This window comes from Tiliqua scincoides, chromosome 1, assembly GCF_035046505.1.
Source record: "Tiliqua scincoides isolate rTilSci1 chromosome 1, rTilSci1.hap2, whole genome shotgun sequence".
Taxonomy (NCBI): domain Eukaryota; kingdom Metazoa; phylum Chordata; class Lepidosauria; order Squamata; family Scincidae; genus Tiliqua; species Tiliqua scincoides.
In genome coordinates this window covers 106,810,638-106,837,693 of record NC_089821.1, presented here as the reverse complement: position 1 = coordinate 106,837,693, position 27,056 = coordinate 106,810,638, and the positions used below count along the sequence as shown (strand labels likewise).

The 27,056-nt window shown below is 41.8% G+C and overlaps 1 protein-coding gene and 1 pseudogene across 1 annotated transcript in view; both read right to left on the bottom strand.

The window, feature by feature from the left end:
- Positions 1-27,056, bottom strand: part of MAP3K20 (mitogen-activated protein kinase kinase kinase 20) — a 129,109-nt gene that overhangs the window by 17,227 nt on the left and 84,826 nt on the right. Inside the window, exons 12-16 of the mRNA XM_066612242.1 lie at positions 16,492-16,536; positions 15,460-15,490; positions 15,241-15,380; positions 11,517-11,579; positions 9,720-9,812 (exon numbers count right to left, since the gene is read on the bottom strand). Of these exons, the coding sequence (XP_066468339.1) occupies positions 9,720-9,812; positions 11,517-11,579; positions 15,241-15,380; positions 15,460-15,490; positions 16,492-16,536 (372 nt within the window). The remainder of the gene's footprint in view (positions 1-9,719; positions 9,813-11,516; positions 11,580-15,240; positions 15,381-15,459; positions 15,491-16,491; positions 16,537-27,056) is intronic.
- On the bottom strand, positions 24,632-24,751 carry LOC136637009 (5S ribosomal RNA; annotated as a pseudogene).

Genomic DNA, 27,056 nt, shown 5'->3' with positions numbered 1-27,056 from the left:
TGCAAGTCCAAGGAGACCCATTGTGGCCAGCAGCCTGTACCCAGGGGTGAGGGGAAAAGTTTCCCTTTGCCTCTGGCTAAGCCGCTGCTGGCCACAATCCTGCGCTGGATATAGCACAAGCCTCCTGGCTTGCCTGTTCCAGTGCATGTTAGGATTGCGCCCTTAGTCTTATACATGTACATTGGTGGTTCTTAAATTGCGGTTTGCTGCTTTCCAGGGGGTTCCACAAAACCACTTTGAAAAGGAGAACATACTGACAAGCCAGAGGCTTCTTTGGGGAGTCTACAATATGATGACGAGTAAACCTGCTTTCCAGTTTAACATAAAATTGAAAATTGAAAAACAGCTGGCCTCTTCAGCAGTGCAAGTGGCTGCTGAGAAAAGAATCTATGTAAAAATCGCTGGTTTCAGGCTGGCTCAGAGTAACAAAATACACATGCGGCATGAGGTTTGAATTTGGAAACCTCAGAAGGACCTTCCCTCTTGGTGGCTGGAACCTAAGAAACTGTAAAGATGTGCAAGGAATAAGCAAACCTAGCAGAGCCAGGTTGAAGAAAAGTGTCTATACAAAAGCAGAAGTCACCAGAAGCGTAGTATGAGTTATAATCTCATTTGGAATGTGGTTTCCTGGAAAGATCAGAGAAAGTATTCCAACACTGTATGTTCTAACTGGCAAGTGTTATTTCTGAAGCAAGCAACTACAGTATTAAGTGTTTTTTTTCACAAGCAAATTTAGGGAAATTTACGCATCAACAGGAAAGTAACATGTTAAGTGGCATTAAAGCCACATGACCATTCAAATTATGTCCTATGTACTCACTCTCTCCATCACAGCGTATCCCTCTTATGCTCCCAGAAGCTCAGTGCAACTAACGCCTCTGTGTGTGTGTGTGTGTGTGGGGGGGGTGTTATCCTATTTTATTTTCACAATAAGTCTGTGAGGTTGTGATTTTTGGATGAAAAATTTTTGGACAGCTGTTTTGGTTTTGTTGACTGATTCTTACGTTTTTTGGTGCGCTGAATCCAAAAACGATAGCAGTTTTGTCCTGGGACATCAGGTTTTCGAACAAACGGGTGGTCATCGTTTTAAAAAAATCTAACGCAAATATTTTATTTACATGAAAAATATTAACTCATTTGCACATTAACAAAATTAACACCACACTCAAGTAGATTGCTTGTGAAATCGTCTTTTTTTAAACTCTAAACTTCTTTTTGAGCTTTTCCTCTTGTAGGTGGCTTCTGGAAGATCCCTATACAACATCCAGCAGTAGTCAGCCATCATCGTTACACTCCATTTCCCTTGATACCTTCTTTCCATTTCTTTTATATCTTGATGGAAATGTTCTCCCTGCTCTTCACTCACTGCTCCCAAATTTTCAGGAAAATAGTCAAGGTGTGAGTTGAGAAAATGGACTTTTAAGCTCATGGAGCAACCAAGCTTGTGGAACGCTTTCAACATTGTTTCCACCATTTCCTTGTAATTTGGGTCCTTTTGGTTTCCCAAAAAGTTGTTTATGACCACAGTAAAGGCAACCCACGCTTCTTTTTGAGTTGGAGTCATTGAACTGATGAAGTCTTTGTCGGATATGAGTTTTCTAATATCCGGGCCAACAAAAACCCCCCCTTTCAGTTTTGCCTCCGTTAAACCTGGAAACTTGGATCCCAAGTACTTGAAGCATTCGCTATCTTTGGGAAGTGCCTTAACAAATTGCTTCATTAATCCTAATTTTATATGGAGTGGTGGTAATAAAACCTTCTCAGGGGGTACCAATGTATCTCTGAGAACATTCTTTTCACCAACAACTAGACTTCTTGGTGGCCAATTTTTTTGCTTCCAGTGATTTTGTCGGTCTCTACTGTCCCATAAACATAGAAAACAGGGGTACTTGGTGTACCCAGCCTGTTGTCCCAGCAGCATACACAATACTTTTAAATCCCCACATACCAACCAGTTTTGGTTTTGATAACCCACTTTCTTGAGTACCAACTCCAAGTTCTCATAAGTCTCTTTCAAGTACACCGAATGAGCAACAGGAATTGATGCATAACTGCCACCATTGTGAAGTAAAACTGCTTTTAAGCTTCTTTTGGAAGAGTCAATGAAAAGCCTCCATTCAGAAGAATCATATTGAATGTGGAACTGAGCCATCAACCCCTCTAAATCAGAGCAAAACACCAAATTGCCCTCATGAAAAAAGTAAGACAGAAAGTCTTTTTCCCGTGTCTGTACCATGCAAAAGATGTACCTTCCGTCAAAAATTTTTTGCTTTTAAGTCCAGAACCAAGTAATTCAGAGCACTGGCAGTGAAAATAAATTTGTTTTTCCATGTTCAGTTTCCCCCCCCCCCCAAGTATGATGAATTTGAAATTTAGCGATTTCCAGCTACCTGTTTGACCAAGGCACATTTCGATTGTGAAAAAACCTGACATCCCAGGAAAAAACGGTGGTCATTTTTGAATTCAGCACACCAAAAAACATAAGAATCAGATAAAATTATGAAAACAGCTTTTTGGTTGCAGACCTGTGTAATTAATTATTATTATATATGTAGTGCCATCAGCATAGATGGTGCTTTGCAAAGAGTAAAAAGATGGTCTCTGCCCCAAGGAGCTTATAATCTAGAAATTGACATGAGGGAGCGAAGGGATGGGGCATACAGGAAACACATGCAAGTGTTTCAGTGACAGGTACTTAGATACAACAAGGAACGGGGACTCGGGGACTCGTGTGTTGCAAAAGGGTTCCTGGAAAAGGTGAGTTTTCCAATAGGATATGAATGTTGTAAGAGAGAGAACAACCTGCAGGCATTCTGAGAGGCAATTCCAGGCATAAACGGTAACCAAGATAAAAGGACAAAGTCATTCAAGGAGTCTTTGGAGACCTTGGGATGGCTGAGGGTGGTAGAAGCCAGGCAGAGCGAAGATCATGAGCATGAGAATAGCTGGATACAAGAGCCAGGAGGTAGGAAGGGGCAAGGTTGAGAGTGGGGAAGTGTCTCAGAACATAAGGACAAGGAGCTTGTATTGGATTCAGGCTTGGGCCGTGAGCTCCAATGATGAGCTGACATTTGGTCTCAGGTATTCTCCAGTCTAATTCCAGTGCCACTCTACACTGGAACCTCTACATCGCATTACCACCTTTGTTTATGGGCCACCAAAGAACATTTCTTCTGGGGAAAAATATAAAATAGCTTTGCATTTAAAAAATGGCAAAGGGACCTAACTATATTCTATTTACAGCACAATTTTATGCATATCAACTCAGAAGTAAATGCCATTGTGTTCAATGGGTCTTACTCCTACAAAAGTGTGTATAGGATTGCTGCCTTAATCCAATAAAAGACCCAGCTTTTTTTTTCTCATCTGTAAAATTCATTTCTAACAACTGCACTGCTTTCCTAAGCCCAATGCAGTTCACATAAAATAAACAGTTTAAGATCACATATCCTCTTCTAAAACAATGCAGGAATTACTGACCGCTTTCAACAACATTCCTAAAAAGAAAAAAAAAGGGCCAGCTTTCTTTTTGCATGAAAGCCACCTGTGTTCACACGTTTCACTGTAGTCAGGATAATTAAACATTGCTAGAGAGCTGCTAGAAAAAGATTGTTGCCACTTCATGACTCCCAAAGGGCTTTCCTGCTCTGTCTACCACCTAAGAAAGCCCTTAAGCACTAGTTAGCATTGCTCTTACTTCTTATGAAGCCAATCCAAGATATTTAGGGAGTATGAAATTAAACTGCCTGATCTATACTGATCAGTGACCATCTTGTACCAATTTGATAGTTTAAAAACAATTTTGATATATTAAAGTTAGACTTTGGGTATTCATTTAAAACCTGCTACCTATTCACATAAGATGACCCCTGGTTTTTGTATGCACAAGTGTGAAGAATTTTTCTTTGCCACTCTCTTTATAACAATCATCCATCACCATCCTGCAGCCTCCACCTTTTAGGCCTCAGTGCCTGAATAGCACCAGATGACGTACAGCATGCAATGAAAAATATAGAAGTTTAGCAAAAAATTTTACTGAAAAAATTTCAGTAAAAACAGTATAACTATTCCCAGCTTAAAGTGTCTTTCCACAAGGTATAGGTAACGGCGCTGTCCACAGTACAGCATAAAAGTACAGAAAATTGCATAATCATTACAAACAAGAAAAGTATTTTTTTAAAACTAAAATTATCTGGTTATGGTAGAAAATTTGGAAAATAGGGAATGAACGATTAATAGAGCGTTTGAAGATGTGAGATCAAGCCTCTTGTGAAGTCTGTATATAGTTATGCATCAAATAGGTCCTCTGAATAAGTACCAGTTATAGGCCTAGGAACCACCGAAACTGCTCACTAGATAGGAGAATTGGTTTGTATAATCTTTGAAGCATATTCTTAGATGAGTAATGCTTCTTGCTTTTCTACAGGCTTCTGGAGTAGAATATAAGTGGACTGAATCATGAGCACTCACCTCCATACAGAACCAGTGGTATCATGGAAAGACTGCTAGAGTTTGGAGGTCTGAATTCAAATCTCCACTCACCCATGAAACTCACTGGATGACCCTGGCTACTCAACCTCCTGTCAACCTAACCTCCCTCATAGGTTTGTTGTGCAGAAAAAAATGAGGCAGGAAAGACGTATCTATGCTGCCCTGACCTCCTTGGAAGAATGGCAGGATATAATTGTAATATATAAAGAACAAACCCAAGTTCCATTAAAACTTTAAGAATGTGGTTGAGGCTGCCATCCTAAACACATTTACCGGTAAACATGCTTAGGATTGTGTTGGAAGTTCAGCAAATCAAGGAAACGGATTCCCCTCTGAAATGTATTTGCTAGAAGAAGATCCCAACAATCACTTGTAATCTTAATGAAGTTGTTGGATAATTTGGGGGAAAGGATATTGTTTACTTGGAGCAGCTCCAAATTACCCTTTGTCAACCTATTCTGGAAGTTGATAGTCCAATACCAACCGCTAAGAAACTCCAATACCAACTTCCCTTTCTGTGCTTCTGCTGCTAAAAGTGAATCTACAACAGGGGCAAGCGAGGCAAAACTAGAGAAATCTGCTCTACCTTTCATTTGAATAGCCCCATACTATTAAAACAGCAGCCTTGGAGCCTTTCAGTGTGAATCCAGTATTATACTATTGGTCCTTTAGAACTGGAACAAGGACCCCAATGCAGTCTCACTACCACGTACCCTGCCTTGCACCATCCTTGGGCCATAAGAGAACACAGGCACATTATATTACACATGGACATTATAATGGTTAATAGTGACTTAAACCATTCTCGTAAATATTACTGAAAGAATACATGGGAAGCACTTTCAGGACTTCTGAAGAGTGCTCTCTCTCTCTCTTTCTCTCTCCTCTCCCCACACACACCCCACATCTGTAAGGTAAGTATTAGTATGCCCTTGCTGGAAATGGGGATGAGATGGAATGGCTTGCCACTTAGGCCCAAATCCTAACCAACTTTCCAGCACTGGCACAGCGGTGCCAATGGGGCATGTGCTGCACCCTGCAGGTGGGTGGCACTCACAGAGGCCTCCTCAAAGTAAGGGAATGTTTGTTTCCTTCCCTTGGAGCTGCATTGCCTTATGTCAGTGCTGGAAAGTAGGTTAGGATTGCACCCACAAGGAGTTAATGGTCAACACTGATTCACAGCACAAATCTCTTACAGTGCAATCCTAAGCATGTTTATTCAGGAGTCAGTGTCATAGAATTCAGAGGGACTTACTCCCAGGTGAATGTGTATTGGATTGTTGTCTTAGCCACTACGCTACATGAGCTATTACAAATAAAGCCCTATGGCTGGGGATGTACCATATCAGCTCTGAGATGGCAATCTATGACCTAGTGCCTCCGCACAGCAGATCACAAGCTTGGGCTACAAGTCTAATAATCTTTAAATACAAAGAGGCACTTGAATTGTTGAGTTGTGAAATCCAAATCTGAGAACTCACAGCTGAAAAACAGAACCTTGAATTCCACTCAAGTAAAGCCAGTGATTCTGGAGATTCTGAAATGGCTGGGGAGATGCACGAGTGTGGAAAATATTCCAACTACTTCGTATTCCCAATGGTGGTAGCACTTGCAAGACTTTGGAAAAATCAAACTGCTTCTTCAACATGATGCCCATTCCTTACATGATATGGGTACTGAATTCCACTGTGAATGAACAATGGACAGAATTTGGTCAAATAAAACATGTTATGTGACAGAAGATTTATATCTTGGGGGGGGGAGTGATTGTGAATTTTGAAAGAGGTCTATATTTATAATTTATTTTATAGTTTATGCTCTTGATGGTTTGTTTTGTTTTAATTCAGGAGTTAGGTTGCAGTAAACTAAAATTTAAAAACAAATGAAATGAGGGGAAAATGGAAGTGCTATTTTAGCGGGCAACTGGGAATTGAAAAATGTAAGATAAAACAAACATGAAAAAAGCCTGATCATGCTGCTTGTAAAAGTAGTAGCATGTTGATAATCGAGGACCCCAGTAGCTTCTTTACATTCTTGGCTATTATCTATTTCAGCTGCTGAAACCTGCTGTTAGACAGGCAATAAGAGTTGGAACATCTATAGTGTTAGCACCTGGGTTATTTATCATTAAGGCTAACTCCGCTACACTACATTTTTATTATGCCAGATTTAAAGGGAGATAACACAAGTGTGGTTAATTTGATTCTCTTCTTTATATATAGTGTCATGACCCACCACTGCTTTGTCCCACGAGATTTTTTTCCTCTTTTTTGGGGGGGGGGGAGGGGGGCAACTAAAAAGAAATCTGCAAGAAACTCTCCCGCAAAATTCCATTAATAACCTCTTGTAGCGTGTTTAGGTTGCAGGGTCTGGAACTCAGAATGTTTTAATCTCTTTCAGCAAAACAATGTCTCATAATGATGTACAGGGCTATTGCTGCACTGATGAAGAATCATACATAATTCAGCACCTTTCACTTGGCACCACTGTGATATCCTCATTAGTCGTGGCTCACAGTGGCTGTCAGATGGTGTCCATGCGAACGCAGGCATTATATTGTCTTTGAGATGTGCAGCTGCTTCCATGACACTGCCAGTATATAAAAACATGACGCCAGTTTGTTTTATTTAGTGCGAAACCTTCCAGTTTGTAAAAACAAGGCTGACACAGAGCCTGACATGAGGCAGTGAAAATAATTAGCTCTCATTTTCTCAGACTCCCATTTCCTTCTGCCTGCTGTGTTCCCTTTCCACTAAACCACCACATGTCAGTCGAAATGGGAGGCAATTAGTGGGCTCATTTCAGTCCCCACAACTGTGCTGAAAAGAAAGTATTTATGATGGCACAATGAACAGCTGAAAGATTAAATAACATTTGCCTTTTGAAAAGAAAATGACTTCTAGCTAAATGGGCAATTTTTGATTATTCTCAAACAAGCTTAGAGTAGTTTGGTTTTTAAAAAAAAACACAAGAAAGGAAAATGAGTCATTTTTAGGTGAAAGAATCAAATAAAACTTGACACAGTAATGCAAATAACTGATGTTTTATTGCAAAATATGTAAATGTGTTATAGCCTTAACAATGGCCCCTGTCTCGGGTCAAGGAAGACGGCTGCCAAGCAAGCAGCAGTACAGAGAAGGTTGCTACAGAGCCGGGGTTTTATTATTGTTTTGGAGGTTTTTTGTTTTAAAAAAAATGGTTTTAGGGAAGAGGTGTTCATTAAAAATAATAAACAAATGGGGTCAAACATCAATAGAGATGAGAAGTTGTGGGCTTTCACGACGAAGATCGTCAGCAAGATCCAGGCAAGCATCTCAGATCTGCTGCAGCACTGGCTGCGAGCGGCAGAATTAGGCCCCAATGTAATTAAAATGGGCACTATTTTTTTATGATGCTTTGCTTGCTGCTCTCTTTGTTTCAAATATCGTGAGCTGGAATTTATGCATAATGAGGAATTGCTTAGGTAACTAGAAATAGATGTTTCTGACACTTTTAAACCAGCAGGTTTCGGTGGCTGAGGGGGATAGAATTCTAAGACCAGAAATTTTGTTTCAAGAGGAGCTGTTGTAGTTTCAGGATTTCCCATTGCCTAAGAAATGACCAGAAGATGTTTCAAAGTCTTTAAGGCTGATCTTTGCTGCACCACTATATAAGTGCTTAGGGTTCAGGGGACGGCACTGTGCCATGTCATGATACACGATGTTGCCGTGGTGCTCTATGATGTTAGGGTCATGTACGGAATGATGTTGCCTATCATAAGCACAGTCATTTTTAAGAGTAGTAATTCATCTTCTGGAAAATGCATTAATCGACTTATGCCTAAAGAGACGCTTTGTTATGTGTCCCAACTTTTGTTTCTATTCAGTTCATCAACTTTGAAGATCTGTTTCTACACAAAAGGGTGCATCATGGCCCAGTGAGCCAAATATGGTTGTTTTCATAAAGGCTGTTTTTTGTTTTGCAAATTTGTAGTACCTGCTTAAGGACTTCCAGAATCATGCTGAAAGAATGCGTATAACACCTAGCGCAACCCTCTGCCCAAAGACAGAACTGCCTGCATTTAAAGCAGGAGTGGGCAAACGTTTTGGCAGGAGGGCCACATCATCTCTCTGACACTGTTTTGGGGGCTGGGAAAAAAGAATTAATTTACATTTCAAATTTGAATAAATTTACATATATTTATATAAATGAGTGACTATAAGAGATGGAGCTTATATGAATGAATGAATGAATTTTACTGAGCCTATTTATAATACTCATGAGAAATGTAATACAGTCATGTACAAGCGCAGAGAACTATGAACTGTTTGCCACACACCTCTTGCACAGTGATATCACACAGACCAAACCAGAAACACATGGAGACATAAGTTGTTCAGAGGCAATGGGGGAGCTGGGTTAAAACAATGCCCAGGGAAAAGCATAAAACACATGGAAACTATAAAAGGCCTTGCTCTAACGCAGCCCGCAGCTGAGTCTGGTGGTCATGACTAGAAGTCACAGGCCAGTGCGGGCTCCAAAAATCTCCAACGAACCAGAGGCTCATTGGAAACTGGGGGCTCCCTGAGGGCCTGACTCAGGGACCCCAAGGGCCATAAATGGGCTCTGGGCCAGGGTTTGCCCACCCCTGATTTAAAGTGTCAATAAAAAATGTCTCCACCATGTTTCCTTTATAGATCTTCAAGGAGGGCAACTTAAAAAACTTCTCCAAAACAACTTTTTCTGTTGCTGAGCTGGTTTTATGGTTAGGGCATTATTCCCAATATTCAAATTAAATAAATTGTATTCTAATAATAAAATATTTATATACTGCTTGCATTCTGGGGTGAACTTGGGAGAAGGAAGGAACCTCTGCATGACCTGGGTCTTTCAGGGCTTAAAGAAAGCTCCTCGGGCTTGGAAACACCAGGTTTGGCTGCGAAGAGGTAGGAGCCCCATTTTTTGTGCCTTTTTTGGTTTCTAAAGGCATTTAAACTTGGACCCTGGTATCCACTGGCATTTGTGGTGAGTCACATCTATGGATGCTGGATCCGTGGATATGGGATCCGATTGTATTGTAGACAAATAGGCAGGTAGCTCTGTGGCACTCTCTCACCAGACTGCACACTATCAGGATGTGTTATGCTGCAAGCCACAAATATTTCTGAAGATCATAAATATCTGTGTGTAGGGGTGGGGGCATTTTTGTGAAGGGAACAAATAACAGTAACTTTCCATCATTCATTTACCTGCGGACCAGTTCCAGGCTTTAAGTGATAACCGAAAACCAGTTCAAGGTTCACTACTTTCTCCTCGCTTGCCTCACTTTCACTGGCAGAATCCTACCACAAAAGAGAAAGGATAAGTGTCACGTCCATTTTAATTCTCATTTATGTAAGAGCAAAGCTATTACTGGCCAGTTTTTGTCAAATAATTCAGTTTTGAATGTAATTAGCCAAGGAGAACTCACCTTCATTCTTCATGGTAATAAAGGTTTTCTATTTGTACTGTGAACGTAAGGCAGTTTCCAGGCATCACCCAAGCAGCAGTGGTCATGCAGAACAGAAAGTGCCAAAGAAAGTACTTCAAAGAAGAAATATTTTCTACTGCGGGACTTTAAAGTACTGGCACAAGATGGGCAGCTGTGCTGTTCATGCTGATCATGCTAGTCTGTGGGATCAGAATATGGATCAGCTCCCTGAAAACATGGATTATGTTTTCCATGGTGTGCCAGCTCACAGTGCCAAGAAGATGCCAAAGATTATATCTGAAGGCATCCTTATCGTGCGGTGAAAAAACAAATCCACAGAAATCTGAGCATTAATGCAATTTTAACTGGCAAGGAAACAGGTTTTTTGGAACCAACTTTTATGCCAGTAAAAAGGCTTCAACTTTAGGAAAATGCTCTTCAGAGAGAATGAGAAGGCCAGAGTTGTGAGAAGGCCAGGAGCTTAAATACTCACTTCGCCTTTTTTCCTGCAGAATAGTTCTGTGGAGCTCAAAAGCCCGTTTGCCTGCTGCTAATCAAGTTGCCCTTCTTCATGTCTCAAATATTTATGGTTAGCGTGAAAGCAGTTTATGTTGGGAAGATAAGAATGCCCATAAAGCGAGCTGATACAACACTGTTGACCTGTGATGTAGCAAGTGGTGGTAACTGCATGCTCACATGAGCATAGCAGACACTGGTTATATCCTCAGGTGTTCTTCCCAGTGGCATCACCAGGGTTTGCGTCACCCGGTGCGGGAGACCAGCGCGTCACCCCCATGATGAACCTCCTCCCGTGCAGTAAGTGGGGCAATGCCCCAGGTGGTGGGTGCGGTGATGTACCATCACCCTGGCCTCCAGTGGTTTTATGGCTATATTTTTTGATAGAACACAGATATTCCAATGGGGTTTGTTTCATTGCATTCTTCATAAAATTACACATCGATTGACATATAACAAGATGGTATTTTTCCTACAAACCGTGATTTTGGTAAATAGTGGTGTCACACACCCCACCCCACAAGGGTGTCACCTTACTAACACCTTATTGGTTCCATGTTGAGTCATAACAACATCTCATTGACTCTTCAAACAGTCAGTCCCATTGGTTCGTTTTGAATTCAGAAAATGTACTTTTTGTTACATGTTGCATTTTTGTTTTCTGTTTTTTGGCCATAACTTTTGATAGAATGGAGCTATCTCACTACGGTTTTTTCTCTGCTATAATTTACGCATCAAATGGAATATAACGTGATGGTATTCCTACAAACCATGATTTTAGCTATTTTGGTCACTAGCGGCGTCACACATCCCCAGTGATGCCACTGGTTTTCACATTTATGGAAGAAGCCTCATTTGCACATGGCAGGAATACATTTTACTGATCTCCTTTTCCCACTGCAGCTCCCCAAGAGCAGAAGCGGCAGCAACTCTATTTCCATTTCCCGATCAGAAAGAGATCTGCTGCAGTCTCCTCTGACAGAGCTGGTGGATCAAGCATGATGCTTACCTTCCATAGACTCAGTGCAGATTTTTATTTTGTAAATAAAAGCTTAGTTACCTTAATCAGAGGCGGAAAATGAAACATATTGAGGTAATCCTCACTTAATTTCCCAATGGCAGTCTGAGGAGGGAAAAAAAGAAAAAATAAATGCAGGAATGAAACTATATGGCAGTAGATGTAGATATTTCTCCACGTAGACAACTCTGCCAAAGAATATAATGCTCCCTTTAGAACAGTGGTTCTCACACTTTTAGCACCAGGACCCACTTTTTTGGAATGAGAATCTGTCAGGACTCATTGGAAGTGATGTCATGACTGGAAGTGATATCATCAAGCAGGAAACCTTTTAGCAATCCTAGGCTGCAATCCTACCCACACTTAACCAGGAGTAAGTCCCATTTACTACCATTGTTAAAAACATATACATAGTAGCCTGTTAAAAGTGCAGAGCTGTAACATTTCCCCAAATTCAGTCACATAGCATCAAGTCTAATACATTAAAAAATAAAATATTGAAATGAATGGGGACCCACCTGAAATTGGCTCACAGCCCACCTAGTGGGTCCCGACCCACAGCTTGAGAAACACTGCTTTAGAACAAACGCAATATGCTCAAGATGTCAGGTGACTATAACATGGCAACAACTTTGGTTGGAGGATGGTAATTTTATGCTTTGTTTGTTAGCCTCCTTGAGTTTGCCACCTTTCCCAACATACCTATGTTGGTAACCTTCAGTCTCAAAAGACTCTGGTATTGTGCTCTGAATGGTGATTCTGGAACAGCGTCTAGTGTGGCTGAAAAGGCCGATTCGGAAGTGACAATCCCTTCCACACTGGGAGCAAGTGCAGTCTGTCCCTGGTCTGTCTTCCTGGCTATGGGCCATCCTTCTTTGCCTCTTTGCCTCAGACTGTTGGCCAAGTGTCACTTCAAACTGGGAAAGGCCATGCTGCACAGCCTGCCTCCAACGGGGCCGCTCAGAGGCCAAGGTTTCCCACCTGTTGAGGTTCACTCCTAAGGCCTTCAGATCCCTCTTGCAGATGTATCGCAGCTGTGGTGTACTTGTAGGGCGCTTTCCTTGCACGAATTCTCCATAGAGAACATCCTTTGGGATCCGGCCATCATCCATTTTCACGACATGACCGAGCCAAAGCAGGCGTCTCTGTTTCAGCAATGCATTGTATTGGCAACCTTCAGTCTCGAAAGACTATGGTATCGCGCTCTGAAAGGTGGTTCTGGCACAGCGTCTAGTGTGGCTGAAAAGGCCAATCCGGGAGTGACAATCCCTTCCACACCGGGAGCAAGTGCAGTCTGTCCCTGGTCTGTCTCCCTGGCTATGGGCCTTCCTTCTTTGCCTCTTAGCCTCAGACTGTTGGCAAAGTGTCTCTTCAAACTGGGAAAGGCCATGCTGCACAGCCTGCCTCCAAGCGGGCCGCTCAGAGGCCAGGGTTTCCCACTTGTTGAGGTCCATCCCTAAGGCCAATGCATGCATGCTATGCTAGGGCATATGCTATGCTCAGCAATGCATACATGCTAGGGATTTCAGCACGTTCCAGGACTGTGTTGTTTGGAACTTTGTCCTGCCAGGTGATGCCAAGGATGCATCGGAGGCAGCACATGTGGAAAGCGTTCGGTTTCCTCTCCTGTTGTGAGCGAAGAGTCCATGACTCGCTGCAGTACAGAAGTGTACTCAGGACACAAGCTCTGTAGACCTGGATCTTGGTATGTTCCGTCAGCTTCTTGTTGGACCAGACTCTCTTTGTGAGTCTGGAAAACATGGTAGCTGCTTTACCGATGCGTTTGTTTAGCTCGGTATCGAGAGAAAGAGTGTTGGATATCGTTGAGCCAAGGTACACAAAGTCATGGACAACCTCCAGTTCATGCGCAGAGATTGTAATGCAGGGAGGTGAGTCCACATCCTGAACCATGACCTGTGTTTTCTTAAGGCTGATCATCAGTCCAAAATCTTGGCGGCTTTGCTAAAACGATCCATGAGCTGCTGGAGATCTTTGGCAGAGTGGGTAGTGACAGCTGCAACGTCAGCAAAGAGGAAGTCATGCAGACATTTCAGCTGGACTTTGGACTTTGCTCTCAGTCTGGAGAGGTTGAAGAGCTTTCTGTCTGATCTGGTCCGGAGATAGATACCTAGGGTTTGCACATACCTAGGGTTTGCACCATTACCTCCAATTTTGACCCCATCATTAAAAAAACAAAGAAATGCTTTACATGACACAGAAGTGTCAGTAGTGTCACTAGGGTTTGTGTCACCTGGTACAAGAGCTCATTGCATTATTCCCATGATGGACCTCCTCCCATACCAGACCGTACAGAATAATTAAAATACCATACACACAACCGAAATGCAGTGGCATCACTAGGGTTGGTGTAACCCCCACTGACTATTTATTTTTATATACCACCACACTACAGGTCACTCAATTAATCAGTAACTAACAAAAAAAAAAGTGGCCAACTTAATAACACTCACACAACTAAATAAGAGTGCTATTATTCGATCTGATACATGGAAAAGAGAGTTGACTCATAGCTTATACCTCAAGGGAACCTTATTGGTTCCCTGCTGTGTCATAGTAACACCTCATTCGCTCTCAGAACAATCAGTTCCATTGGTCAGTTTTGAGTTAAGAAACTCCACGTTTTGTTACATAAGGCAGTTTTATTTTCCTTTTCTGGTTATTTGGCTATAACTTTTGAAAGAATAAAGATACTTCAATGGGGATTGTTTCATTGCATTCTGCATTAAATTATTCATTGAATGGTATATAACATGATGGCATTATTCAAAAATACCAAGATTTTCACCATTTTGGCCAAAAGTGATGTCACACACACACCCGATATTGTCTGCACCCCCACACTTCCCTAGCAATGCCACTGGCCCTGCTCCTTTAACAGTTGGCAGCGCCTCAACATTGCACCAGCTCTTCCAAGGGGAGGGGTTATCCTGCCCTCCCGACCAGCAGACAAACAGAATCATGTAGAACTCCATGTTTTTTCTGCTACTTTTATGTATTTCATTTTCCACCTTCTCTCTTCCCCGCTTCTTTCTCTGTACCCCCCCCCCCACTCAATACTGTAGCTAGAGCAGTGGATCCCATAACAGCAGAAGAGAATAAATTAGCAGCCACACGCTGTCCCCACTTGCAGTGGGTCAGCCAAGTGCCCCTGTGCGTCATGCAGCAAGGCAAACACCAACATGTCACACCTTCCACTGATCCCTCAACAAGCCAATGGATCACAGCCTTTCAAAAGTCAGCATACGGCAGAATGTTCCAGGGGACAGGAAGGGTGGGGTGGGGTGCGATGGGCATTCGATTGCCCCGCAATAATTCAGCCCAGAGCAAGCATTTTGCACCAAAAGAACCTCCAATGTGAGGGGGGAAAAATAAGAATATTGAAAAAGATTAAGAATATTGATTGGTATCTGAGTAAGGGCTCAATCTTAACCAGCTTTCCAGTAGTGAGGGAAGGGCAATGCAGCTCCGAGGTAGGAAACAAGCATTCCCTTACCTTCAGGAGGTTTCCGTGACTGCCCCCCAACAACAGAATGCAGCACATGCAGCACAGCTATGTCAGTATAGGAAAGTTGGTTAGGATTTGGGCCTAAATAATCTATTATTCATTCATTCCTTCCTTTTGGTAAGTGTGAAGAGTTTTTGCTCTGAGCTGTAGGTCTTGAATTACTTTAATACTTAAAACTGGGTAATAATTCCTTTCAACAGCTTTGTCATCACTCAGGCTCTGTTATCATTGTTAAAATACCTTCAAATGAATGATGTGACCTTTGGAAACAATTCCCATGTCCTTCAAGTCCTCTTCTTCCAGAAGTAGTAATCGTTTTCCTGTGATGTGATGTTCTTTAAACAAAGTGGCATAAATACCCATTTCACCAGAAGTGTCACCTTAAAAGAACAAGACATAAGCCATAAAACTGGGCACTGAAAAATAAACTCTGGATGCTAAACATATATAGAACATTACCTTTGCTAACCAGCTGTTGCATCCAAAAGTACTGCAAAGAGAAGACACAGATGATATTATGAAATTAGGCATAGCTTGATACATAACAGCTAATTAGAAAACAAGAGGTAAAGTGGAATCCTGTAAACTTCGTAAAAACGAATAAGCGGCGTGCAAAAAGTTTACACTACTGCAAGCATAGTGGCAGTGTATTTCAATTAGGCCTGCACTATAGCAGAGCTCAGGAAGTAGCAACTCCAGGTCTGCAGTTCTTCCTAAGTACCAGCTCCCCATTCCCACACTTGCCAGCTCAGAGGCATGTAGATTGAGTGGGAGTTAAGGTAGAAAAATTTATTGCAGTGGTTCCCAAATCATGCACCCCGGGACTCAAGGGCACCACAACTAACTCACAGGGCACCATGGAATCTCTCCGACAGCCTCTTTTTACCAGCTTTCCTGGGCACCACCATCTTGAATTGCACAAGATGGTGCAAGATCATGTGTGATTCAAGATGGCAGCACCTAGGAGATCAAGGAGATGGCACCGCTGTGACAGGGCTCTAGAACTGCAGGATGCCGTGACCGCGGTAAGCTTGGGAACAACTGATTTATTGGAATCTGGCTTTGGGGACATGACAGAATCTTGACCTATCTCCCCACATTCCATCCTTTAAGTGGCTGGTAAACCAGGGGACTTGAGAGATCATATTCAAGCTCTTTCTTCATTACAAGGTGCAGAACCTTTTCCTTGCCAGCATTCTTGAAACTCCCCCACTCCACCTCAAGCTACTTTTATCTCACCAATATTCCGAATTTGTATTTAGCTAGTAATGGGAAAATGGAACCCAAACATCCAGGTGAATGGAGCTTTAGGGATAAACAACACTTTCTCCTGTCTCTCTTTGTGGCAATTCACCCCATCTTAAGGGTACATCACAGGGGAGAAAGTAGCACTGGTTAATGTTTTGAATGACTTCAGGCTTTATAGCCATCTAAAGGGAAGGTTGTTAGCAAAACAGAAAATGACCAATATCATTCATAGAGAGTACTTACCACATCCTCTTCTGTCCATGCACAAATATCAAAAGAAGGCAGCAACTGTGTAAGAAATATGAATTTGAAAGTGCATTGTTTCTTTTCTTGTCCTTCAGTCCCTATTTTGCTTTGGTGGCTGAACTTTAATTAGCATGTCCATTATAGACAGACCTTGAAGGCATACCAATATGAGTGATAGAACTCCTGGACTCAAAACTAAATCATGCTCTATTTAGCCAAACCATTCCAGTTATCATCATATTTTTGTTTGCTTGAAAACTCAAGGGAGCAGGATGTTTTATGTTTATAACTTACATTTTCAACTTACTAGACTGCCAGATTCCAGAACCCTTTCCTGTTGATACATGAGGAAATCAAACTAGAGCTCAACCAAATTATTAGGGGTCGACTCTGAAATAATAAACGGCAAATTCTAATTTGAACTTGCTTTTAGGTTTGTAAACTTAGTATTGACTATGCTGTCTGAGATTCACATTTCAATATTTGTGAATTATGTAAACTGCAATGAATGTTTAGTTGATTGCCTGTTGCAAATCCTGCAATGATGAAGAATGTTGTTTCAAAAGAAATGAACACTCAGATTTGCCTCTCAGATCTGAAAAGCACTCTGCATTTTAGTAGCAGACGGGATGAGAGCAGGAATGTATTAGTGTAACAATGCTTCTAGAGCAAAACCATGGACAATTTAATCAGACAATCCTAGCAGATGAAGGCTATCCTAACCACTATGGACTTTTTAATTGTGGAAGTAAATTAATTCATCCTATATGTCAGTGATTGGCAACCTTTTCCATCTCACGACACACTGACAAGGCACTAAAATGGTCAAGGCACACCACCAGGTTTTTGACAACTGACAAGGCACACCATGCTGCCAGTGGGGGCTCACATCTCCCATTGGCCCTATTAATAAATGACTTTCCCCCAAATTCCTGTGGCACACCTGTAAACCACTTGCGGCACACCAGTGTGCCACAGCACAGTGGTTGAAAATGGTTGCTCAATGTAGTAGAACTGCCAGCAGCATTAAAACCCATGTATCATGCTGTGAATGTAATTTCATTCAGAATGAATGAAAACCCCAACATCACTAATAAAGCAGTACCCTATGGAACCAATTCTAAGCTTTGCACGCGGGCTCACCGCCAACACACACTGTTGCAAATGTACCATAAGGCACCTTTGCTGGCCCTAGCACTGGTGCTCCACCACGCTGGGCTAGTGCCGGGTGAGCACCGGAGCTCCGACACTCAGCAGTCGTGCAGACCGTTGAGTGGCAGAGAGGTAGGTAGAGATGTAGAGGGAAGCAGGGAAGAGGTGTTCCAGGGTGGGAGGGAGGGCAGAGAGAGGGCAGAGAGGAGGCGTTCCTGGGGGAGGGAGTGGGGCGGTAGGAAGGCAGCTCCACTGGATCCAGAACCTCCGTGTTGAGCTGGCCACCTGACACGGAGGATCTTGATTCTACGTCGACCTTTGTGTCACTGATGAATTGAGTAGCCCCATTGTGGGGCTACTCACTTTACCCAGGGGAAGGGGACGAAAGTCCCTTCTCCCACGAAGTCGCTGGTGGCTGCCTGGAGTGTGCAGGATGTGGCAGCAGCCATTTCTGGCGTTGCTGCAACCCCACACACTGTGCAGCTCAGGACTGGCTGCCCATCTACTATAACATCTCATTATACCCTTATATAGAAGAAAGGTAGGCTGCTAAGGGTATAGTATACTGAAAACAGATTTTATAATCCCAAGCCTGAATGGTGATGCAGTAAATCAGAATTTCTCAACATACCACTTTGTATGGTCTACCTACTGGAAGTACCACCAGAAGTAACTGATGATAATGTCATCACCAGTTACTTCCATACTGGGAGGCCAATGCAACACCATACACACCAGTTAGAGGCTCAGGAGAGGGGCTTTTTCAAGCAAGCAAAATTACACGCTGGAGCTTTGTCCGCTGAACCGAGCCTCCTACCATTATTTGTCACTTTGTATTGCTGGTGTCACTGCCAGGTGGCGGGGATCTGGGGGTCCCATGAGTACCACCAGACACCACTGGAGGTACAAGTGCCAATAGTTGAGAAACACAGTAGTGAATTATTACAAGGAAAGTGAGTTAATTTAGAACAAATGTTTACACATTTCACAATTTAATCTACATTTTAACCCCTTAACACTGCTATTGGACTATCAGCTGAACCCTATGGATCTGCTATGCCATGAGAACTCGTGTTCCGGTGGCACAGCATGCTTTCTGGCTGTTACAGAGTGTGACCTGCTATTCCATGCAGTTGGATTGCTACTGCAGACAGTGAGAATCTGCACACCATCAGCCTCTTGAACAGCCCTTGTACCAGTAAGCTGGTGCAGAGGCAGGTGGGGGGCAGAGGATGGGTGGAACGGGGAGGGGAGGGATGGAATGGGCTGGAGACCTGGTCATGTTGACACTGAGAAGGGGGTCATCCTATCCCTGTCCCATCCTATCAGTATCATCCTATCCCCCTTTCTGGCCATGATTCACCTTCCCAGGTCTATTCAGACTTGAGCTATTCAGATTCGCGCCAACAAAATTGCTGGCACAGGTCCTAGTAGACCCATCGCAGCAGCAGAGGCTTATCCCCAGGCAAGGGAACAAAAGTTTCCTTACCTGGAGGAAACCTCTGGGATTGCCCCTCGCAACAGGATGCAAAATGCACTCCAGGGGCATGGCTACATTGGTGAGAATGGTTTAGATAAGATTGGGCTGTGAGTCAATGAGGACACAAGCTGTTTCCACAGGAAATTAATTCATAGTTTTCTGATAGCAGAGGAGCTAGCCGTTGCATATAAGTGGGCCAGCAGAATGCAATGATCTGGGAAAGGGAGGCAAAAGGATCAGTTTTTAGAAGATTGGTGGCAAGTGAATTACGCATTACAAATTACACATTTCAAGAATGCTTTTTGTGTGTTCTTTTTTGCTTAAATAGAGCTGGGGAATACCAAAAACAGTGCGCAATCACAGGGTGGAGTAGAGATGTCTTTAACTTTGCACTTGCCACAGTTCCAGTTCTGCTTGCATGTCCTGCCTCATGTCATTTTAATTAGAAAAAAAGCTTCAATTGAAGTCTCCCCCCATTAAAATAGTGCATGGGATGGCCATGTGATAAGGATCAAAAATATGGTGGGCACAAAGTTTTTAATCCTCTATCCCCCACACTACAGTTTCAGAATATTTAGGGTGCCTCCTGTGCTATTGGGGAGGGTAGGCCAAACAGACCCTTTCTTTGTAATGGGTTTGCCTCTTGCTTAAAGACCTAACCCTGTGCCCTGGGATAGGCCAAACAGATACTGTATTTATATGAAGAATTTCAATTGAGCACCTCTTCTGTGCTAACTTCAAAATTTTGACCTTTAAGGAATGAGCAATGCTAGTTCAGAAGGATTTATAAGTTTTCTTTTCTTGTTTGTATTGCTAAAAAAACACAATAAAACAGTAAGCTAAAACTTATTTTGTAACCTGAAACTGTGATCCTATTGAAAGCTACACATCTTGATATTTGTATGATTTCTATCCAATCCTATCCAACTTTCCAGCGCCAATGCAGCCCTGAGGTCAGGGAATAAATGCTTTCTTACCTTGAGAGGGTCTCTGTGACTGGTTCCCCATAGAAGAATGCAGCACACACCCCATTGGCATGACTGCATCAATGCTGGAAAGATAGATAGGATCAGGCCCTTAATCACCACAGTGAAACTTCATTCCAACTGGTTTTATATTTAACATCCCACTAGGAAAGCTACTTGGTTTATTACTGGTTTAGCTACTTTTGTCTACTTGGTTTATTAAAACTGTAGAACTCAGGATTGCATAAGTTCAGCAATCCAGTTGTGGTTTTCAGGAAAGGGAAATGTAATGAATCAAAGGAATTTAATAATATTTTGCAAAAGATAAATCCATAGTTTGTACCATGAGAAACTAACAGTAGCAAGAGACTGTGGGCCAACCTGTGTTATATTAAATGTGTAGTTTGGCTCTGTGTGATGCACAGGGAATGGACAATCCTTTCCCTTTGAGTTGTGGTCCCAATGAAAATGGCACCCCAGAGTTGCTGCCCTGCTCCCTTCCCCACCACGCCTTCCCCCCGCCCTCCCCTCTGCTCAGACTTACTTCTCCACCACCCTGTTGTTGCCTGGAGCTCCGAGCAGCAGTCCCGTCCACCGGCCAGTGCTGACTCTGCATGGGCTTGTGCTGAGCCTGCTCCGGCACTGAACCAGTAGAGACTGTCACAGGCCTGCCTTATGGCATGTTTGCGACTGTGCGTGCCAGCACTAGACTGATATGAATTGAGTAGGATTGGGCCCTGAATTTCCCTAAAGTTTCTAGGAGACATGGACGTGCCTCCATGTCGCCCCCTCTCTTGAACCAAAGTGTACCATAGCTGACTAGTAGCTATATTTTGCCCTCTGTTCCAAACTAAACCTGTCATTTTCCCTTCACACAGTCCAAGGTACATTCTTTCTCTTGTAGGAAGGGGGGGGGGGAGAAATGATGAACCACGTACACAGCAGCATCCTTACTCTCTAAATAAAATACTGCACTGGGGAGATTTACACCTTTCAGCCCCAAATCAGTTCTAGCTACACACAAATAGTTGCATGTAAACAGTAAAGTGTCAAAGCAGAAATCTGCACCTCCACCAAGAAATACAGCCAGAAAGTTCAATGGAGAGTGGATGAACATCAGGCTGGGATTGTGAATGCACAGCCAGAAATATATTGGTCATGAGTAAGGAAGCTTGCACCCACATATATAGTTCCAGATGCACAGACAACACTCCTTGTTGAATTTTGTTGTTCTGGAATTACTATCATATACAATTCATGTACATATACGTATGACAGGTGCGTTTTTAAATTGAAGAATTCAAAAGATGCACAGTTGTTTTCAGAAAAGAGCAAGAATAATGACACTTCTTGATATTCACAAATAAATATACCTGTAAGTAGGAAAGTAGCTCTCCACGTGATCCTACACATTGGTAATGGGAGGGGGGATGGAACGAGCAGAGGAAGTTTCCACCAGATTCTATGCTCCATGTCAGGCTCAAAAGCCCGACAGAGCTCCTCCAATTTGCACCAGCGAAGTAGCTGGACCACGTTAGAGAAGACCCATTGTGGGATGTGAGCCCTTACTTGGGGGAAAGGGACAAATGTCCTCTTTCCTCAAGGAGACTTTTGGTGCCGCTGCTCCACTGGGCAGCTTAGGTTGGGCTACCCATCAGACCATTGATCTGTCTAGCTCAGGGTGGTCTACAGGATCTTAGCAGCTCTTCAGATCTAATTAGAGATGCCAGAGTTGAAACTAACATTTTTTGCATGCAAAGTAGGTGGCTCTACCAATGAGCTGTAGCTCTCTTCGCAATAAATTAAATTTACATGTATGGGCAAATGTTTTTGTCATATCAAAGGTGATTGCCAGCACTTCAAGTGACACTACAGAAAAGTCTATCTCTTTTTAATGAAGTACTGACTGTCCAAGGGAAAAACTCAGAAGTTGAATTCTAATCAGGGACATGACCAATGATGTTGGTTTGTTGTGTACTGTAGGATTCAGGCCATGGTATACCTTGAGGTCCCTTATTTAAATTGCTGGTTTTGTTTCTAATTTTAATGGAGGACAACAGTTTCTTTTTTTTTTTTTTACTGTCAAAAGGTTTATTGTAAAGTTGGAAACGGAAACAAAAGGAAAGAAAAATCATTCACAACAAAATGGAAAAAAAAATATTGATTACATTGTAAGGGTGTTCAGTTGTTAATTAGAAAAGCAAATCCATTATACAGATGGAGCAAGATATCACATGATTAAGTGATGAAATGGAAAAAAGAATAACTACTACAAATCTTGCCATGCAAGAGTGTAACATTTCATATTCCATACACATTAAATATTCCATTTATACACTGCAGTAGTTTTGGCACAGAGTTCACACGGCACAGCAGTTTTGTGGGTTTTTTTTTTCTTTTTTAGAAAAAGGAGGTTGAACTTTTCTAAACATTGTGAAAATACTTTCCATTTACATTTCTTACATGTCTGGAATACAAACCGTATTGTTTTCTTATTAATCTGTATAAAACATTTCAACAGTGCAAACACATAAAAATGTAGTGTGCTATATCAGATTTCAACAGCGAGGCATTAAAGATTTCTCAAGCAACTTAATATGTTTACTGTAGTTTGCCTCTATGTTTCCAAAATTACTTCTCACCAATTAAGGAAGCTCTAGGCAGATTTTGCAAATGGTGATTACATTAGTCTGGAGGGGAAGGGGAAGCTGTTCTCTCCCTGTATTTCTAGCAGTGTGTTTTATGGACTGGAAACTACCATTTCTGTATCCTACTCATCTTCTTTACTGAAACTAAAGGAGGAAGAAGGTAATGGTTTCTGTGCTCTAGTGTCTTCAGTATCCTTCAAGCAACAGATGCTATTAAAATAGTACAGATGAGAGTGATGGGGAGGCATGAAAGCAAAAAGCTACAGTCGCTTCTTATGTGCCATGGAGATGTCTCTGTTTGGTATGGGTCTTGGGTTGTGCATCCCTGTACTTTGGAGGGGTGTTGATTAGGTGCAGGATGATCAAATGTCATACCGGTAATTGCAAAAGAGGACAAGGCAAAATGTAGGACATTCAAGAAAAATGTAGGTTTTGACAAAATAAAAGCTAAAAATACTCATACCCTGATTTCATATGATTAATTTAAACATTATACTACTTGTTATTAAATTTAAAACTATATTACATATAATTTATTAATTACAAGAAGGCAATGCACTGCCCACTCAGAGGAAAAAGGGGGACAGTTAAGTTCTTTAACCAGGCACAAGGCTAAAAAAGAGGACATGCCCTGGAAAGAGAGGACATCTGGTCACCCTGAATAGGTAGCAAAGGAGCTACTGTTCAAATCAATCACAGTTCATTCATTACTTTGTCCATACAGTGAGAGTAGCACACTGGCCCAAGACTCGTACGTTTCTAAATAACAAGTGAACAAGACCATCTTTTTTGTAGTACTAATTTTCTCCATTATGGTTTCTGACAACACAGGGTTTTACAGCACTTCAAAACTCCTGAAAGCCTATTTGACTACAGTGAAGCAGAAATAACTAACACATGTACTACTTGGAATGAAGACTCTGCAGTCTTCATGTATCTGAAATACTGTTGACTATGCCCAGACTTTAGTGCTACCTGATTACAGAATGCAGCAAGACTAGAGAGAGATCTCATTGTAATTAGATACCTGAAGTGAGGTGCTTAATAATAATAATAATAATAATAAAACTTTATTTTTATCCCGCCCTTCTCCCTAACGGGACCCAGGGCGGCTACACATCGTGCTTTAAGTGCACAATAATTCACTCAGAATATTCAGCGCTAACTAAGCTCCTAACTTTCTACAAGCAAACATCTTTGTAGACAAAGTACTCATGTGTTGGCATAGTGCACAGTCCAAAGTACTGATCAAGCGTACTTAATCAGCAGATAGTGTTTTTAGATTGTTGAAAGGAAGGTGCAATAGGAATGAAGCTCACTGGCATCCAAGATACTTAGTGTTGCCATTAAGTCTGCAAACCTCAGCATACTTATCTGGGAGCAAAACCCACTGAACATAGTAGGGCATGTTTCTAAGTAAACATACACTGGATTGAGCTGTATGAAGACAGTAGGCTTTGAACTTATCCGTAGTGGGCAAAGTCAGGATCAAAGTCAAGTCCCAATCCAAAGATTCATATGAATTGCTCCCCAAGCTGGTATGAGGGGAAGGGGATGTCTGCACTGAGTCCAAGCACCAGAGAATTACGGTACTGGCACAAGATGGGGTGGGGAGCCATGCAAATATAACTATGTTTCAGTACATCAGGGCTTCTCACCTCTTATGCAGGGACTCCTTGTGCAGTTGCAGTAGTTGGGTCCCTTTAGGGAGAAGGGCGGGATATAAATAAAGTTTATTATTATTACTATTGTATTCGTTGCATGTGTGTCTGTATGTGGGGGGGGGTTTAGACTCAAGTTTTAGAAACATTTTGTGCATAGACTTCCCTTCCCTATATATTGGGTCTAGTGCATATGGTTGGCAACCTTCAGTCTCGAAAGTCTATGGTATAAGCCTACAGCACCCGGTATTCCCAGGCGGTCTCCCATCCAAGTACTAACCAGGCCTGACCCTGCTTAGCTTCCGAGATCAGACAAGATCAGGCATGTGCAGGGTAACAGTTGCTGCATATAAATGGCTTCCATTAGATTATACTAGAAATATGGTAGGGTAATGTTATAATTCTAGACGCAAATATAAATAATTGCACATTTTGAAAAATTACATGGACTGTGTTCTTTTTCTTGAGTGTCACACTCACATAAGTATTACTGATATAATTGTCAACATACGAAGACAAAGCCTACATAAGTTTCTTTTCCATTATTACCCTTCTATTTTCTCCCCCTTTGAACCATTTTTCATATGTTTGTATGAATTTATTTATAGGCTGTCCCTTCCCAACATGGTTGGGGAAGAGAACCACATGTAAATTTAAAAAGCCCCAATGACAGTAATTAAACACTCATTTTACCTTCCAATCCTAGGTCAACAACCATCTTCTCTGACCTAGAAAATGCCTTAGTATCTAGCAGTGATCATAGAGATGAAATACAATATAGGCCGCTAATAATACAATCCTATGCATGTTTACTCAGAAGTAAGTTTGTGTTCAGTGGGGCTTACTCCCAGGAAAGTGTGCACAAGATTGCAACCTAAATTATTTTAGTTAAATGGTCATTTTTTAAATATAAAAGCAATTTTAGAAGTGATAGAAAATTGTATCAAATATCTGAAAGCTAATTAGAATAAGGTGATTGTTTTTAAGTCTGTGAATGCATTTTGTATTTTAAAAAAACCCAATAATCAGAAATGAGAATATGCATTGTATCGCTGAACTGAAATTCTAAACTCTCCAAGGTTCAAAGGTATTTGGATTCATGCTATTAAATCAGTTTACCCCTCACATGCATTCCACATTCTGACAACTTTGCTGGAGTTATTTAGTTCTCTTATTAGTGGAACATGCAGTGTTTGTTCTATATTATTTGAGATTTAATTTCAGAGCTATTGTGATCTCTTTTAATCAAATTTTTATTTTTCATGGTTTTTAAAAATACTATGTCGTAAACCATCTGAGCATAGTTTTGTAGTTTTGGTCTTTCAAAGTACATTTTTGAACAAAATGCTATAAACGTTTGTAAATTGTTTTGGTATGTCACTTTAGTAAAAAATGCTGGCTTTATGTACCACAAGTGGCTCTGACATTATATGTGGAGGTTTTGGTGTGTATAGATAAGCCTACAAAGCTAAGTACTGCTTTCTTGTACTTTCTCATTTGGGAAGTGTTTTATAGGAAAGACCTGTGCATGTATACAGAAAACAGTGGAACTATGAATGTGTGGGCCTAACTTACAATCCTGAAAATGAATAAACCAGTACCACTGAAGAAAAAAGTAAGCTTTACTAGTTTTTACATTATGCACACACGTGTCACAGCAGGGCACTATCTTAAGAGGCATTCCAGCCTGCCTCCCACTTCAAACAGTCTTGCAGTAAAATAATGTTTACAAAAACCTGCTGCCTAATTAATTGGAAGCACCTTTTCAGTTAATCAAAAGATTTTAATCAGACTAATATACTTAGGGCCCAATCCTATCCAACTTTCCAGCATCAATGCAGTTGCAATGCAACTCTGATGTAAACATTCCATTACCGAGTAGGACTCTGTTACTTATCCCCTTCCCCCGCAGGATGCAACACATGCCCCATTGGCATGGCTGCATTGATTGGTGCTAGAAAATTGGATAGGATTGGGCCCTAAACGTTGCAGCTCTACTATACTCTGTCATTAGGTTCTTTGGCATCTTCTATGCAACCGTGTTTTAAGGGTAAGGGCCCAATCCCATCCAAATTTCCAGCGCCGGTCCAGCCACAATGCAGTCCCGAAGTAAGGGCACATTTGTTCCCTTACCTTGAGGAGTCCTCCATGACTGGTCTCCTACCTGAGGATGCAGTACATGCCCTGTTAGGAAAGTTGCTGGAAAGTTGGATAGGATTGGGCTCTAAATACATCATGAAGAAAAAGAAAGCATCAAGGAGTTCTTAAGTTTCATTTCCTACTCTAGACACTGCAGATCCTTTGGATCCACAAAGAATCGTGAGTGGAAGTAGCAAATGGTTCAGTATGGTTCTGTGAACAGTACAGCATCAAGCAGTGCAAAGCCACAATGCTGTCAGGAATTGCATTACAGTATGAAAAACTGAGTGAAGAGATAATGGTATGGACCTAGTGGGTCATAAAAGAGCTATGAGAAAAGCTTGTGCAAATGGAGGAAATCCTCTGGATTTGTGGATTACTTTTTCATGCAACACTCTTCCACTAAGTCACAGCCTGTCTGTGAATGGAAGAGACTTTGGGCACAATCCTAACCCCTTATGTCAGTGCTTTCCAGCACTGACATAAGGGCAATGCAGCTCTGACGTAAGGGAACAAA